The sequence below is a fragment of the Alosa sapidissima genome, chromosome 15 (genome assembly GCF_018492685.1).
Source record: "Alosa sapidissima isolate fAloSap1 chromosome 15, fAloSap1.pri, whole genome shotgun sequence".
Classification (NCBI taxonomy): domain Eukaryota; kingdom Metazoa; phylum Chordata; class Actinopteri; order Clupeiformes; family Clupeidae; genus Alosa; species Alosa sapidissima.
In genome coordinates, this window is record NC_055971.1 from 33,076,858 (window position 1) to 33,090,104 (window position 13,247).

General features: G+C 42.3%; 1 protein-coding gene across 1 annotated transcript in view; it reads right to left on the reverse strand.

The window, feature by feature from the left end:
* The window catches only part of wu:fb16f03 (eukaryotic translation initiation factor 4 gamma 1), a 63,058-nt gene that overhangs the window by 41,944 nt on the left and 7,867 nt on the right, over positions 1–13,247 (reverse strand). The window contains 1 exon segment of the mRNA XM_042063572.1: positions 2,790–2,874. Coding sequence (XP_041919506.1) covers positions 2,790–2,874 — 85 coding nt within the window.

Sequence of the window (13,247 nt, forward strand, 5' to 3'; positions counted from 1 at the left end):
TGCAGGGCCCGTTCAAAACATACATTTCCTGTAGAAAACCCGTAGCCTAGTTGCATACGCCGACTTTAAAAATAGGATGATAGGGAAAAACAAAATTCCAGCTAAGCATTCAATAATGAATACTGAACATAACCGTAATATACATGCAGTAAGCAGTATTAATTTAAGTATGGCTGCATTTGACATTTTTTTTCAGATCAAAATGACATAGGACTAACAGCAGTTTCCAGTTAAGGCTATGTTTAGCCTAATTGAAAATGTAATGATAGAGAAGACAAACACCATTTTGTGGAATGATGGTCATATGAAATTTGCAACAGTGTGACATTGCCAAAGACAGTCTGTGGTACACGTGACATCCCGCTCGGCCACTCAGTGTCTGTATCTGGAGTGGCCAGCGTAGAATGCTCATGTGTGGCATTCTGAATCAGTCTTTAAAAACACAACAGCTGTCACGTGCTTCGATTCTGGGACGTGCAGTCGGAATTGTTGTTTGTTTATTCAAAGTTGAAAGACAGTCCAAAGTAGGCTGTTCGAAGTGTCAGTTTAGTAACATAGACATTGTTTTAAGTTGTTTTGAATAGCCATTGCTCCATGTGGGATGGCGTGTTGTTACATTACATTAGTCATTATATTGTTGAGTTCAGACATGATAATCATCCAAACATCTTGGCCTGCTCTAAACAGCACTCACTTGGCTTTCTACCCGTGTGCAATGATTCAGTGCTGCGCGGTGCGAGACGGGGAGAGGCTACTAGAGCGACAAAAAACAATCTGTGCTTCTTCTAACGACATTTAACAATATCTTTTACATTTCTTATCCAAACGACGTCAATTTAACGATATCTTTTACATTTCTCATACAAACAACGTCAATTTAACAATATTTTTTATATTTCTCATCCAAACGACGTCAATTTAACAATCTCTTTTACATTTCTAATTCAAACGACGTAAATTTAACGATATCTTTTACATTTCTCATATCTTTTACATTTCTCATCCAAACAAGGTCAATTTAACAATATCTTTTACATTTCTCATCCAAATGATGTCAATATTGGCACAGCACTCGTGCTCGTGCCTGTAACAATACACCAGCCAAGTTTGAAATCAGTGGACGAATGGTTCTGGAGGTATGCGCATCACACATAAACTGACGTTCTTGTCATTAATAGACACATAGATACCTGAAACACAGAACCGATCCACCAATTCAGCTTGGCTTTCATTAGCGTTGCAAGATTCAGCATTTGGCCTGAGCAGAGATCTGGGCTCTCAAAGTGCCATTCCACTTTTATTTGTTTATTTTGCTATGTGTAGGTATTTACATCTTAAACCAGCCACACACACACACACACGCACACTAAAAATACACACACATGGCCACAAGTGTGCGTGCACGCACACACATACACACACACTTCCAAATCTACACCCTCTCCACACCTATACATACCCCCAGCCCTCCAAATCTACGCAACCCTCACCATCACGCAACCCTTCATCTACCCTGTACCCTCTCTCTCCCTCTCTGGCCAACACACACACACACAGAGGCTGCATTGTTGACCAGTGGACTAGAGACTAAATATAGTCAAAACCCAGAGATGGGGGGGGGGCTTAGAGAGAGAGAGACAGAGCGAGAGAGAGAGAGAGACAGAGAAAGAGAAAGAAAGAGAGAGAAGCAGCCAGAGGGTTAAGAGAGAGAGAGAGAGGGGGGAGAGAGAGAGAAAGAGAGAGAGGGAAGGAGAGAGAGAAAAAGAGAGAGAGAAGGAGAGAGAACAGGACGACCTGAAAGCGTAAAGTTCAGTAGTGTTGGGAGTCTTGGAAACGTTTCCAACTCAGTGAGCTCCTAAGTTATGAGTCATGCTACAGGAGTCACAGAGTATGAGAGAGAACCACCGGGGGGTGGGGGGGGGGGAGAAGAAAACAAATTAGTAGAGAGGAGGCAGAGGCGGCAAGAGAGAGGGACAGAAAGTGAGAGAGAGAAAGAGAGAGGGACAGAGAGAGAGACAGACAAAACCTACCCTGTTGAGAGTTGTGGCTGGACGCTCGATTCCCCATGTTCTCTTCTCCTCCTCCTCCTCCCTCTCTTCTCCTCCACTCCTCCCTCTCTTCCTCCCTCCCTCCCTCCCTCCCTCCCTCACTCACTCACTCACTCACTCGCTCGCTCGTTTCTTGTCTTCCAACACACTGCTTCTGCCGATTCTCGGTAGTCATATGGTGTTTACATGAGAGGCGAGTCTCTCTCTCCACAACTTATCCTGTCCTGTCTGCAGGTCCTGGACGTATCTGTGTGCGCAAGTGTGTGTATGTGCGCATATGTCAAGGGGTGCGCGAGAGGGGGCAGTGATATGATCTGTGGCACCAGCAAAGACTCAGGTCCTAAATCACTCAGCGCTCAGATAAAAATACACACACACACAGCCCCTCTGCTGCCGGGTGCTGAGAGAAGGGCAGGCTTCTTCAAAGGGGACTGGGTCAGGAGACGGGGGCCGGCGCCTGGGGCCCCCTAGTGTTCAGGAGGGTCACAGCAGGAGAATGGAACATGCTACTGGCTTCTCTCTCTCGCTCTCTCTCATCCCCAGTGTTGCACTGATTTTGTTCCACCAAAGGTTAGAGAGTGCAATAGCATACTAGCAGCATGCCTATTCAATTAGACCAGCTCTTCTGTGCGCGCACACACACACACACACACACACACACACACACACGCTAAGAGAGCATATTAATACGGGGTTGTACATAAGCAGAAGAGCAGACACACACATCTGTGTCTGTCCTACCGTAATCTCCTGGGCTGGTTCCGGGGTAGAACCCAGGGGATCCTGTGACCTGGTACTGCTGCGGTGTGACATAGGGGGCGCGGTACTGCGGGTAGAACAGAGGAGAACGTTGAAGAACACTAGAACCTCACCTGAGCATTACTCAAAATTTCTCACTGTTTCTCTGTACAAGCCAATAAGGTAAAATTTTGTGTACTATATAGTATATTGTGTACTGTATAGTAATACAGTAAGCCTAATGAACCTCTTCAATATATTACTCAAAATTCCCAGCTGAGATGGAACACAAAATCAATCACTCTGATCAGAACTACACTGATCTGCTGTAACCTCAGCTAAGCTCTCTTTGGGAGTGTGTGTGTGTGTGTGTGTGTGTGTGTGTGTGTGTGTGTGTGGCGGTGGCAAACGCCAGCCAGGTCTTCATCAAGTTTCCATCATATTCTACTGCATTTTAATTCTTTAGTATACTACTTAGTTTTAATGAAGTTCTATTATATTTTATTTCTTTAACTCAATAGTTAGATAGTTCTTAATACTACATGTTAAGGAAACATAATAAATAAAAATGTCCTTTAATACTATTCTGTTGCATTTTTATTTAGTGGAGCAGAGGGCTGTGATCAAGGCAAAGGCCATCTGAACAGCACACAGGATCTACAGGATCAGGATTCTAGAGATTTCTGAGCACACACACACACATGTAGATATGCACACGTGTACAAGTTCACACACACGCTGCATGAGCGTCCTCTGGTTGCACAATCAGGAAGGGTCCAGAGGGGCAGCCAAGCAGAGGGGTCGACTCAGCACAATGCTGGAATGTGTGTGTGTGTGTGTGGGGGGGGGGGGGGGGGGTGGCACAGAGACTGAGTAAAAACGGCAAATAGACGAAAAAAAAAAGAAAAGGGCCTCCACACACACACACACACACACACACACACACACACACACACACACAAAGACAACACACACAAAGACACACACAGACAACACACACACACACACACCACACACACACACACACAGTAGACAGACCTCTACAGGCTTTCGGTCGGAGGGTATCCACATGAACACAATGAAAATGATGTTTGAGATCAAATCCGGAAAAGTTTTGTATCTTTCTTCCACATGAATCCGGCATTAAAACACATTTTTTTGGAAAACAGTTTCCAGAGAGGAAACTTTTCAAAACGACAATTATGACACCCTTGCGTTTTCGTATAGACACCTGAAACAAAGGAAATGCTGACAAAACAGCCCCACCCCTAACCTACATGGCAAGGACATCCCAAACAGTCCGTGTCAGTCAGTTTATCACATTAAATTGTCTCTATTCCCGGCCATGATTTCTGTGTAAGCAGCATCAGCCTTGGCACACTAGAGTCACGAGGCTTCATGCACGGCTAGCGTTGCCTGGCACTGGCATAGCAGGCTAATGCTAGCTCATAGCAGGCTAATGCTAGCTCATAGCAGGCTAAATATAGCTCCCCAGTGTAACCTGCTCTATACCAGCCTTTCTTAAACTTCTTTGACCTGAGGCCCAGTCATGTCAGACTTTGGGGTCACAGGGTCCACCAACACCCCCCCCCCCCCCACACCCATTTGAATGTTTGATTGTCGGAAAACTCAACAGCAGCTTTTGTGTGTGGTCAATGGCAGAGCAGATAAGCACACACCACTGATCTGGCGATGTTTATTTAACAAGAAGAATAAGGCCCAATCCCATTAGTCATTCTTACACATTCCCCTTCCCCATGTCCCTCGAAACAGTGGCAAGGTGTAGGGTCGAAAATATTCCCCTTGGAAATTACACTATACAGTTACTGGCATGGGGGATGAAATGAAATAAACATGTAAAATTCCCCAGATTTCAATATTTTACAACATATCCTGAATGGTCGTTACATGTAAGGTTTGGGTATTGGTTCAAAGCATGAAATTGCTTTTTTTATTGATTATTCTAATTGCAGACGGCTTGCCATAACTTTAAAGGACCAGTATGTTGGAAATAATGGAAAATAAACTGTAACCATTCCAAAAATGATCACCATATGTTGTCAGAGAGTAAGGAAACACGATAAATTGAAGTAATGGCTTATTTGACAACATTACTCTAACCCGTAAAACCCCGTAAAACCCATGAAAAAAATGAGTTACGGGGCGGAATCTCTTGGAATTTTCGTTTATGTTTTGAACGCTTAATTCTAAAATAGTGTATTAATAATGGGCTAGCACGTCCTCCTATTTGGGTTGCCAAATTAGCAAAGGCCAACTGTCAACAGCTGTCAGTTGTAGGCTAGTCATGATCGCCTATGCAGGCAAATTTCCAAAATTAAAACAAGAAACAAATTAAGTGGACATCGGAGGAGCTTCCCGAGATGGTGACGTCTTCGTCAAACGAAGAATATCAAGTCTGACGCAGAGCTGGCCATATTTCTCCACAACAGGTAGCCTAGGCTAAACTTCATCTGCATCGCTAACTTCAGCTAAATATGTTACGTTGGTTAGAGAGGTATTTTTTGTTTTCACTGTTTCCGTAATGTGTAGCTGGGTCATGGTTGGAGAAACATTAAAGCAGCTGCAGGTCAACTAACGTTAGCTAAGTCTTTATTACATCTGGCAACCCAGCTCGCGTCTGGTAGTCTTGAGAACGTTCACCAGTGTTTTGATTTTGGCCTACAGAACGTTCGGTAACAATCCTACAAATCACACCTTTAAATATCAAAATGGCTTGCCATGGAAGCACACAATGTCGAACTTTCTCTGCTTTCAAGTTTATCCAGTACAGATGGCTTGCCATAACCTTAAATGTTAAAACGGCTTGCCATGCCATGCCGGTCATGAACAACGGCAATTGCAGCCTAATCTAATGTTGAGGGACCAGTGTATTCTCAAATGCTTCAATACATTTGATGTCTTCCCCCTTAGTTAGTTTTTAAACATGTTATATATTCCGGTGTTGGGAGTGTTTCGATTCACAGTGCTAGTAGGCATTTTAACGGCAACTATGCGCTAACATTGGGCTACCTTTTTTCAGAGCAGCTTAATTAGCGATAATGTGCAGTGATGGTTCCGTAGCCTCTTTGACAGCTCCAAAATATCAAAGTAGAGGTATGTTTGTAACCTGCATGTTTTACAAGCAAATTTTTCAAATGTTCTTCAAATTTATTGTGATGCCCTATGGGCCTCATGAGAACGAAAGATGAATGTCATGATGTCATTATGTAGTGCAGAAGTTTTCCGAGAAGTTTCGCATTACAACTTTGCTGATAACATTTCAAATAAATGGCAGTTAGTGCATTTGCAAGCTTTTTATGCAAACTAGGCTGTTGATGTTGTTTCATAGCCTTTTTGTTGTGTATAGCTAGACTTCGACTAGAGCTCGTGCTTTAAAGTAGACTACTTGGCATGGGCTCATGCGAGCTGTCAATCATGGTCTACTCGCCTATGTGGTGGTGTGGCCCCCGGAACTCTGAGGCAGTAACCAAATACACGCAAATGTGAATCTCCAGCTTTAATTATTATACTATCTGGGAGATATTAAGCATGTTTTTGGTGCTATAAGGACGATGCCAAACTACCGGTCGAATTCCCATGAAACGTGGGAAGAATGGACAGTGAGAGAAGCGGAACGAATCCAGATGGGCGATAGGCTACATCACGTTAGAAGCATCCGCTCTCCGTTGACTGCGTTAGCAAAGTAGGCCTAATGCTTGCTGGCTGTAGGTCTATCCTACTTTGTTTGTTTAAACTTTACGGTCTCCAGTTTATACTGAAATTCTAAACATTCCCTTATAATGGATGACAGATGGCGTCACCTTTTCAAAATGAGTCTCTCTGTCTCCCGCTAAGCTCTAGTCCAATCACGTTACAGCAGTCAGCTGTTGCTTGTCGAACTCATTTGCATACAGAGCGCATCAACCTATCGGTGCTTTGCTACATTAGCAGGGAAGCCCTGATAGGCTGCAGAGGTGAGCGGGTCCATGCAGAGCTGTGCTCATGGAGGTATTATATATAACTGGAGAGAGTGACTAAGTCCCACCCCCATTCATTTCAATGGCCCATGCTAGGCTAGCTACTTCAGCCAAAAAAAGTTTGAAATTGACCGCAGCCATCTTTATTAAATGGCGTTTCATGGGTGTTAGTTTCCGGCACCAGCTAGAATTAGCCTATTAGGTTCCACGTTACAGACGGAGACAACGTAAGGTACAACGGTATGTCGTTGATGAAGATTGGGCATTCCCTCAGAGGAAAAGAAGTTGTTCGGGAATGGTGGTAGAAGTTTGCCCTGTCTCTGAAGTCCTAGGTTATTCAATGTGATGTTCATTTGTGATAATAAACAACGCAAATCAATATTGAGTCACTTTAGGCTACACAAATAATGATCCCTAAATGCTACAGTATATTTGGACAGGCAATATAATTGCGCAATAGGCTATTTAACGAAAATTACTATAATTAAGTAGACCTGGGACGTAAGACACTTGTGGATAGCTGGGATTTTTGCTGCACCCCGTGTGAATTTGCAGCTTGTTAAACCGAGGCAGACAAAGGCAACGCAAATTAAACTAAATTAAACAAATTAAACAACGCAAATTAAATTAAACCGATATTAGCCCACATCCCTCGGGTATCGTGGTTCGAGCAGGCTTGTTTTTGTTGGATATTAGCCCACATCCCTCGGGTATCGTGGTTCGAGCAGGCTTGTTTTTGTTGGATATTAGCCTGGCAGCCTGACCATTTAAATCAAACGCATAGCCTAATCATGTCAATAATGCAAGAAAGCAAACTAAAGTCATATATATTTATTTAGTTTTAAATCACTTGGGGAGACATGCTGCTTATACATAATCCCAACGCTGCGTTGTCATGGACTACAGGTAGGAACTACAGCCTGTGCGTTTTAAAATAGTTTCCATAGCCTACACAACGCAGTGAGCAGGCTAATAATTGGATACAGGTCATTGCTGTGCATCTGCTAAAATGTATTGTCATAGTCAGTTACCTTGTCCACCCACAAATAAGGCAAATAATAGTAGCCCTAATATGACATTTACTTTTTTCTTTTATTTACCACAAAGTCCAGTATAATCAGAGAGGGTTAGAGCGGAGCGAGAGGCGCAAACATTCGACAACTTCCGCGTTCGATTATTGCAAGGGGGAGGGGGGGAAATCCCCCTTTATGCAGACCAGAGTAAGCCCTCGCTGCACTAATGTCAATGGAGACTTGTGGAATTTACCAATAAATTGGTCAATATGTCTTTCTGGATTTGTTGAGGGGTTTTTTGGCGAGAAAAAAAATGTCATAATCTGTAAGTGTTTGTGATCATTTCAAGCCTAATAGTTAAATTTTTTAGTGCTCTGGAACGCTCTGGAAATTCACAATTTCGTCGCCGTTTTTTTTTTTTTTATTTTTTTTTTTTAAAACATAGTCCAGTATTTCTTTCGAAATTGAAATGAAGTTGTATGGACTGGACTATGTTTTTTTTTTTTTTTTTTTTTTTTTTTTTTTTTAAACGGCGACGAAATTGTACATTTCCAGAGCGTGTTACAACACACTCAGCAATCGACTCCTACGGACTTTCCCCTGAAGATGGCAGCAAAGATGGCAACATTTCCGGAAAGGTACTGGCTTGATGAAATTCATTCTGGACTCTCTATCCGACCACATAAAGACCTCGGGATACTTCGGTTTGGCTTTAGGGACCCTCTACTCACTACCACGTAAGTGTTATGTTGTTTGGAACTGTAGAAGAGGTATAAAAATAGCGTTTTGTAGCGGCGAAATTGATATGCCCCTGCTCACTTCCAGGCTACAAGTTTTGACTGAAAACGGTACAATCGAACTCTCAAAACACATCCGAATGACATGATTTTGATGTCAACTCAACGTATGTACCCCCAATCATCCGTAAATCGATCTAAAGTGCATTTTACTCCGGATAATTCCTTTAACCCTTACGAGCCCGACCGTTCTAATTTCGTTACAAAAGTAACGATGGCCAATCGTCTAATATCTCAGCTGTCCAATGACTGATTTTATTTCTGAAATCTTCCCCGTAATGCTGACATTATGCTTCAATTTGATATGATTGGTTAAGGGGTTTATGTCGCGGAAATGTTTTGGATACATGAAGATGAGTCTTGAAAAAATATTTTCACTTGAGTCGGTGCATTTGACGTGGACAGCCGGATGCCACCTGCACTTAAGTTGGAGTTTACCTCGACTGGAAACCACACAGCTGGATAAACTGAGGTAATATTGTTTTTACATCGGTTTCTAGTTATGGTTTATCGTAATTTGAAGTCCTTAATCATGTTATTTGACAGTAATATACTTTCTCATCAGCGTCATACATTATGGCTTAGCGGGGGGGCTAGTGCATCGTCACGTAACTTTAGCTAACTGTATAATTCTGAACTGCTTGCAATATTATCGTTTGCTTTTTGATGTCAGTTATTTTCATTTTACAGTTTCATTAAAAAACCTGTTAGTATATAACCCTGTAGGTAAGTTTGTTTTCTAGTACCAATTTGCTTGTTAGGTAAGCATTATATTGGCAAGACAGTATAGCAAACCAAAGCTGAATAAATCAATGGGCGCCGCGTTTCAAGTTGCGTTAGTGCTACGTTCTGACATGAAATAAGTTGAGCGATATTTTTACTCCTCTCAGTATGTAGTTGTAGAAAATAAGATGTGAAATCACATATTCTGTCAGAAATGTGATTAACTTATTGCCTTTCCTCCGGTTGTTATCTGTAATGCAGTCTGTAGTGAACTATTTAACTTGCTAACTTCTAAATGACAAACATCAGACATGCTTGTCTCAACATTTTCTAAGATGGCATGACTTGAAATAGATGAAACACAACTCCTCTCAATATGTAGTTATAGAAAACATGATGTGAAATCACATATTCTGTCAGAAATGTCATTATTGCATTTCAGCAGTTTGTTACTAGGTGAAATGTAATCGGTCTTTATCTTGATGCCAGCCAGGCAATCAGATTTAGGGTAGCTAAACCCATGTGTAATACAATGACTTTTCATAGGCCTACTTAGAAATATTTCGAGTATATTCTGAGGATGCTTCAATAGTTTAGGCTACCTCTTCTTTTGTGTGCATACATGCACAAATCTGTAGTTTTTGTGATTTTATTTTTTACATTAATAAAGGTATTTGTATGATTTCGCTCTTGTTTCAGATGGAGGATGACAAGACCTACACAGACCTTCTCGCAAGCCTGAAGAGGTAGCTGACTGCTCATGAGCTTGCGCTCACAATGCTGAAGACCATGAGGGGATGGAGGAAGAAGGTATAGATGTATGTGCCATGCGTAGGCGCAGACTAAAACACTGTGTGAAATAGACTTGTTATGTTCTTTTTTACTCACATTGTTTGTCCCAGGCATATGTGGTTTTACCAACCGGAAGGAATGGAGCTTGTGCTTAGTAGGCCGTCGTATGCAAACAGTGCAGGGGCATGGGACAAAGACCCCAGAAGAGTTTCACAGGTTTCTGGGATTGATCATTTACATGGGGTTCACTTCCCTCCCTAATATCCATTGCTACTGGGGAACCAAGTCTTGGCAGGGATCAGGGGACATTGACCAAATGATGAATACATATTGTGTACTCAAAAAACGCAGAATACCAGAAAGCACTTTTTCTCCATTGACATTGCCGTTGTCAGTAGCTTCTTGTGATTTCAAGTTTGACAATGCAATGCAGAATCTGGTGTTGAACCTTGGTTTGGTAGCTACAACCAGAAAGAATTTGGAGGAAATCTATCACAACAGCTGGTAGGCATTTCCGTTGAAATTTCAGCCTCACCTTCAGCTGCTCCAACTACTACTCTGTCGTCTTTCCATCAAGTACATATTCCTGTACAGCAGGAGCTTGTTATAAAAAACATACATAATAAAACTAAAGTAGCTTGTATGGCCCTGGAGTGTAACGGTAGGCGAATTTGTTTTATTGATAAACAAATTGCTGTCAGATTTGGCATTCTGCAAAAGGGGATGCGTTTAGTAATGAGTCATAGCTCTTGTGTGTTCAACCTTCAGGTTCCCCACCCCACCTTTCCCTATCCTCCTCTGTAAGTGTGTGTGTGTGGGTATGAGTTTTTGTGTATATGTGTGTATGTGTTTATTCTCTACAGGCTTGTTCGAAGTATGTAATCCACTTTCAAATGTTTAGGACACATTGAGTTTTGGGTGATGTTGATTGTATTCCTAGCTTTTCATGAATAATAATACATGTTATATATGTATATAATTTTCATATTATACTGATTTATATAAGGAAGTTGTATTTGTTGAATCAATGTATTTTATGTCTCTTTTCCGAAATGGTCTTCAATGAATACAGTATACCTACTTCCTGTATTACTGGTAAGGTACAGTATGTTTTTTTTTTTTAAATTTAAAGTCATTCTTATTGACTGTAGCATTTGCTTATATACAAATAAATGGTTTATTCTTATAGACCAAATACATCTAAACCATTGTTTCTGACTTGATTATTAGTTTTTATGCATACTTTTATGTTGTTGGTGGAGAAAGTGAATGTGAATTCTGTCAACATTCTAAATCCCGTTTCCTGCATTTTTTACACTGATCACTAAAATTATCATAACTTTTGAAAGGTTAATGATATTCCAATACAGTCTTTTTTGTTAAATAGCCCACAACTTGCTGAACATTTCATACACTCTATATTTTTCTCTATCTTGTAGAGAAAATATGATGAAAATTCATTTTTATGTGAATGAAATTAAATTGTGACAAAATTCCGGATATACATTTGGAGAGGATTTTCAAATACTGTTCATTACTATATTAACATTATCATATGTATTTTACATCATTTCATAGAACTAATCCTTCTGATTACAATGGTATGTATATCCCATTGATGGTATGTATTATACTCAAGAAATATTTTTTTTTGTGTGAGGAGGTCATCCAGCACCAAAAATGGAATGTTCGGCACGGGCACGAAAGGGTTAATGTGACACTCCCACTTATGCAGACCGGAACTGTCCCGTTTTTGCTCCCATAGTAACGAATTACGTTGCTCTATCTGGCTAGTAATCAAGGATCTATGGTATAATACAGCCTAAACTATGTAGCCATTAAGTCAAGTATCAGTAGTTTATTCCAAGAAGGTAGTCGTTTTATTTGTCATCTTCCAGAAATATGGTTAACCAACACGGACAGCAAGGAAGGTCGTGCCCAACACTAAACTCGTGCATGAGCTGTCATCTACCAATCAGCATGTACAAACTGGTGCCGGAAAGTTGCAACCATGTAACGCCATGTTTGTGAAAAATGTCGGCGGCCAAATGCCATGCTAACTGGCTGAAGCTAACCCTCCAAATCCTGCCCCCCTGGCTGTGCTTTGCTACATTGGCAGGGAAGCCCTGATAGGCTGCAGAGGTGAGAGGCCCCATGCACTGGTTCTCTGGCTGTACTTTGCTACATTGGCAGGGAAGCCCTGATAGGCTGCAGAGGTGAGAGGCCCCATGCACTGGTTCTCTGGCTGTACTTTGCTACATTGGCAGGGAAGCCCTGATAGGCTGCAGAGGTGAGAGGCCCCATGCACTGGTTCTCTGGCTGTACTTTTCTACATTGGCAGGGAAGCCCTGATAGGCTGCAGAGGTGAGAGGCCCCATGCACTGGTTCTCTGGCTGTACTTTTTCTACATTGGCAGGGAAGCCCTGATAGGCTGCAGAGGTGAGAGGCCCCATGCACTGGTTCTCTAGAGGTGTTTTGTGAATGTCTAATGTTCGTGTAGTTTGCAGCACAATGATAAACGTTTGCAAATAATTAATGACAGATGTACAGATTATCGCGGTTCACGTCTGCGTATTGAACTGTGGGTGGCGTATTGTTCGAAACAATAATATACAGTATACTGTTGCATCCCTAACACACACACACACACACACACACACACACACATACACACAGAAATGCTGTTTCCTAGGTGCTTTGCCGCTCACCTGTCCAGTATAAAGTAGGCGGGGGCTTGGGAGTTGGCAAATGGGATTGGCTGCTGAGGAATCATCATGACCTGAGAGTGGGAGCCTGGTTGGTAGACATGGGCGGGGTTGTGTCCCATGCGGAGCTGGGATTGGCCGAGGAGCGGAGGCAGGGGACTGGACACGCCCACCACTACTGGGCCAATGAGGGACGCGGGGGCTGGTAGTACGGCTAAGAGGGAGAGAGAGGAAGTGTGAGATGTGGACACCAGAGAGAGAGAGAGAGAGAGAGAGAGAGAGAGAGAGAGGAGGAGAGAGGAGAGAGAGAGAGGAGAGAGAGAGAGAGAGGAGAGATGAAGTGTGAGATGCGGAAAACCGGCATCGAAATCAGAGAGAGAGAGAGAGAGAGAGAGAGAGAGAGAGAGAGGGATGAAGTGTGAGATGTGGACACCAGAGAGAGAGAGGAGAGAGA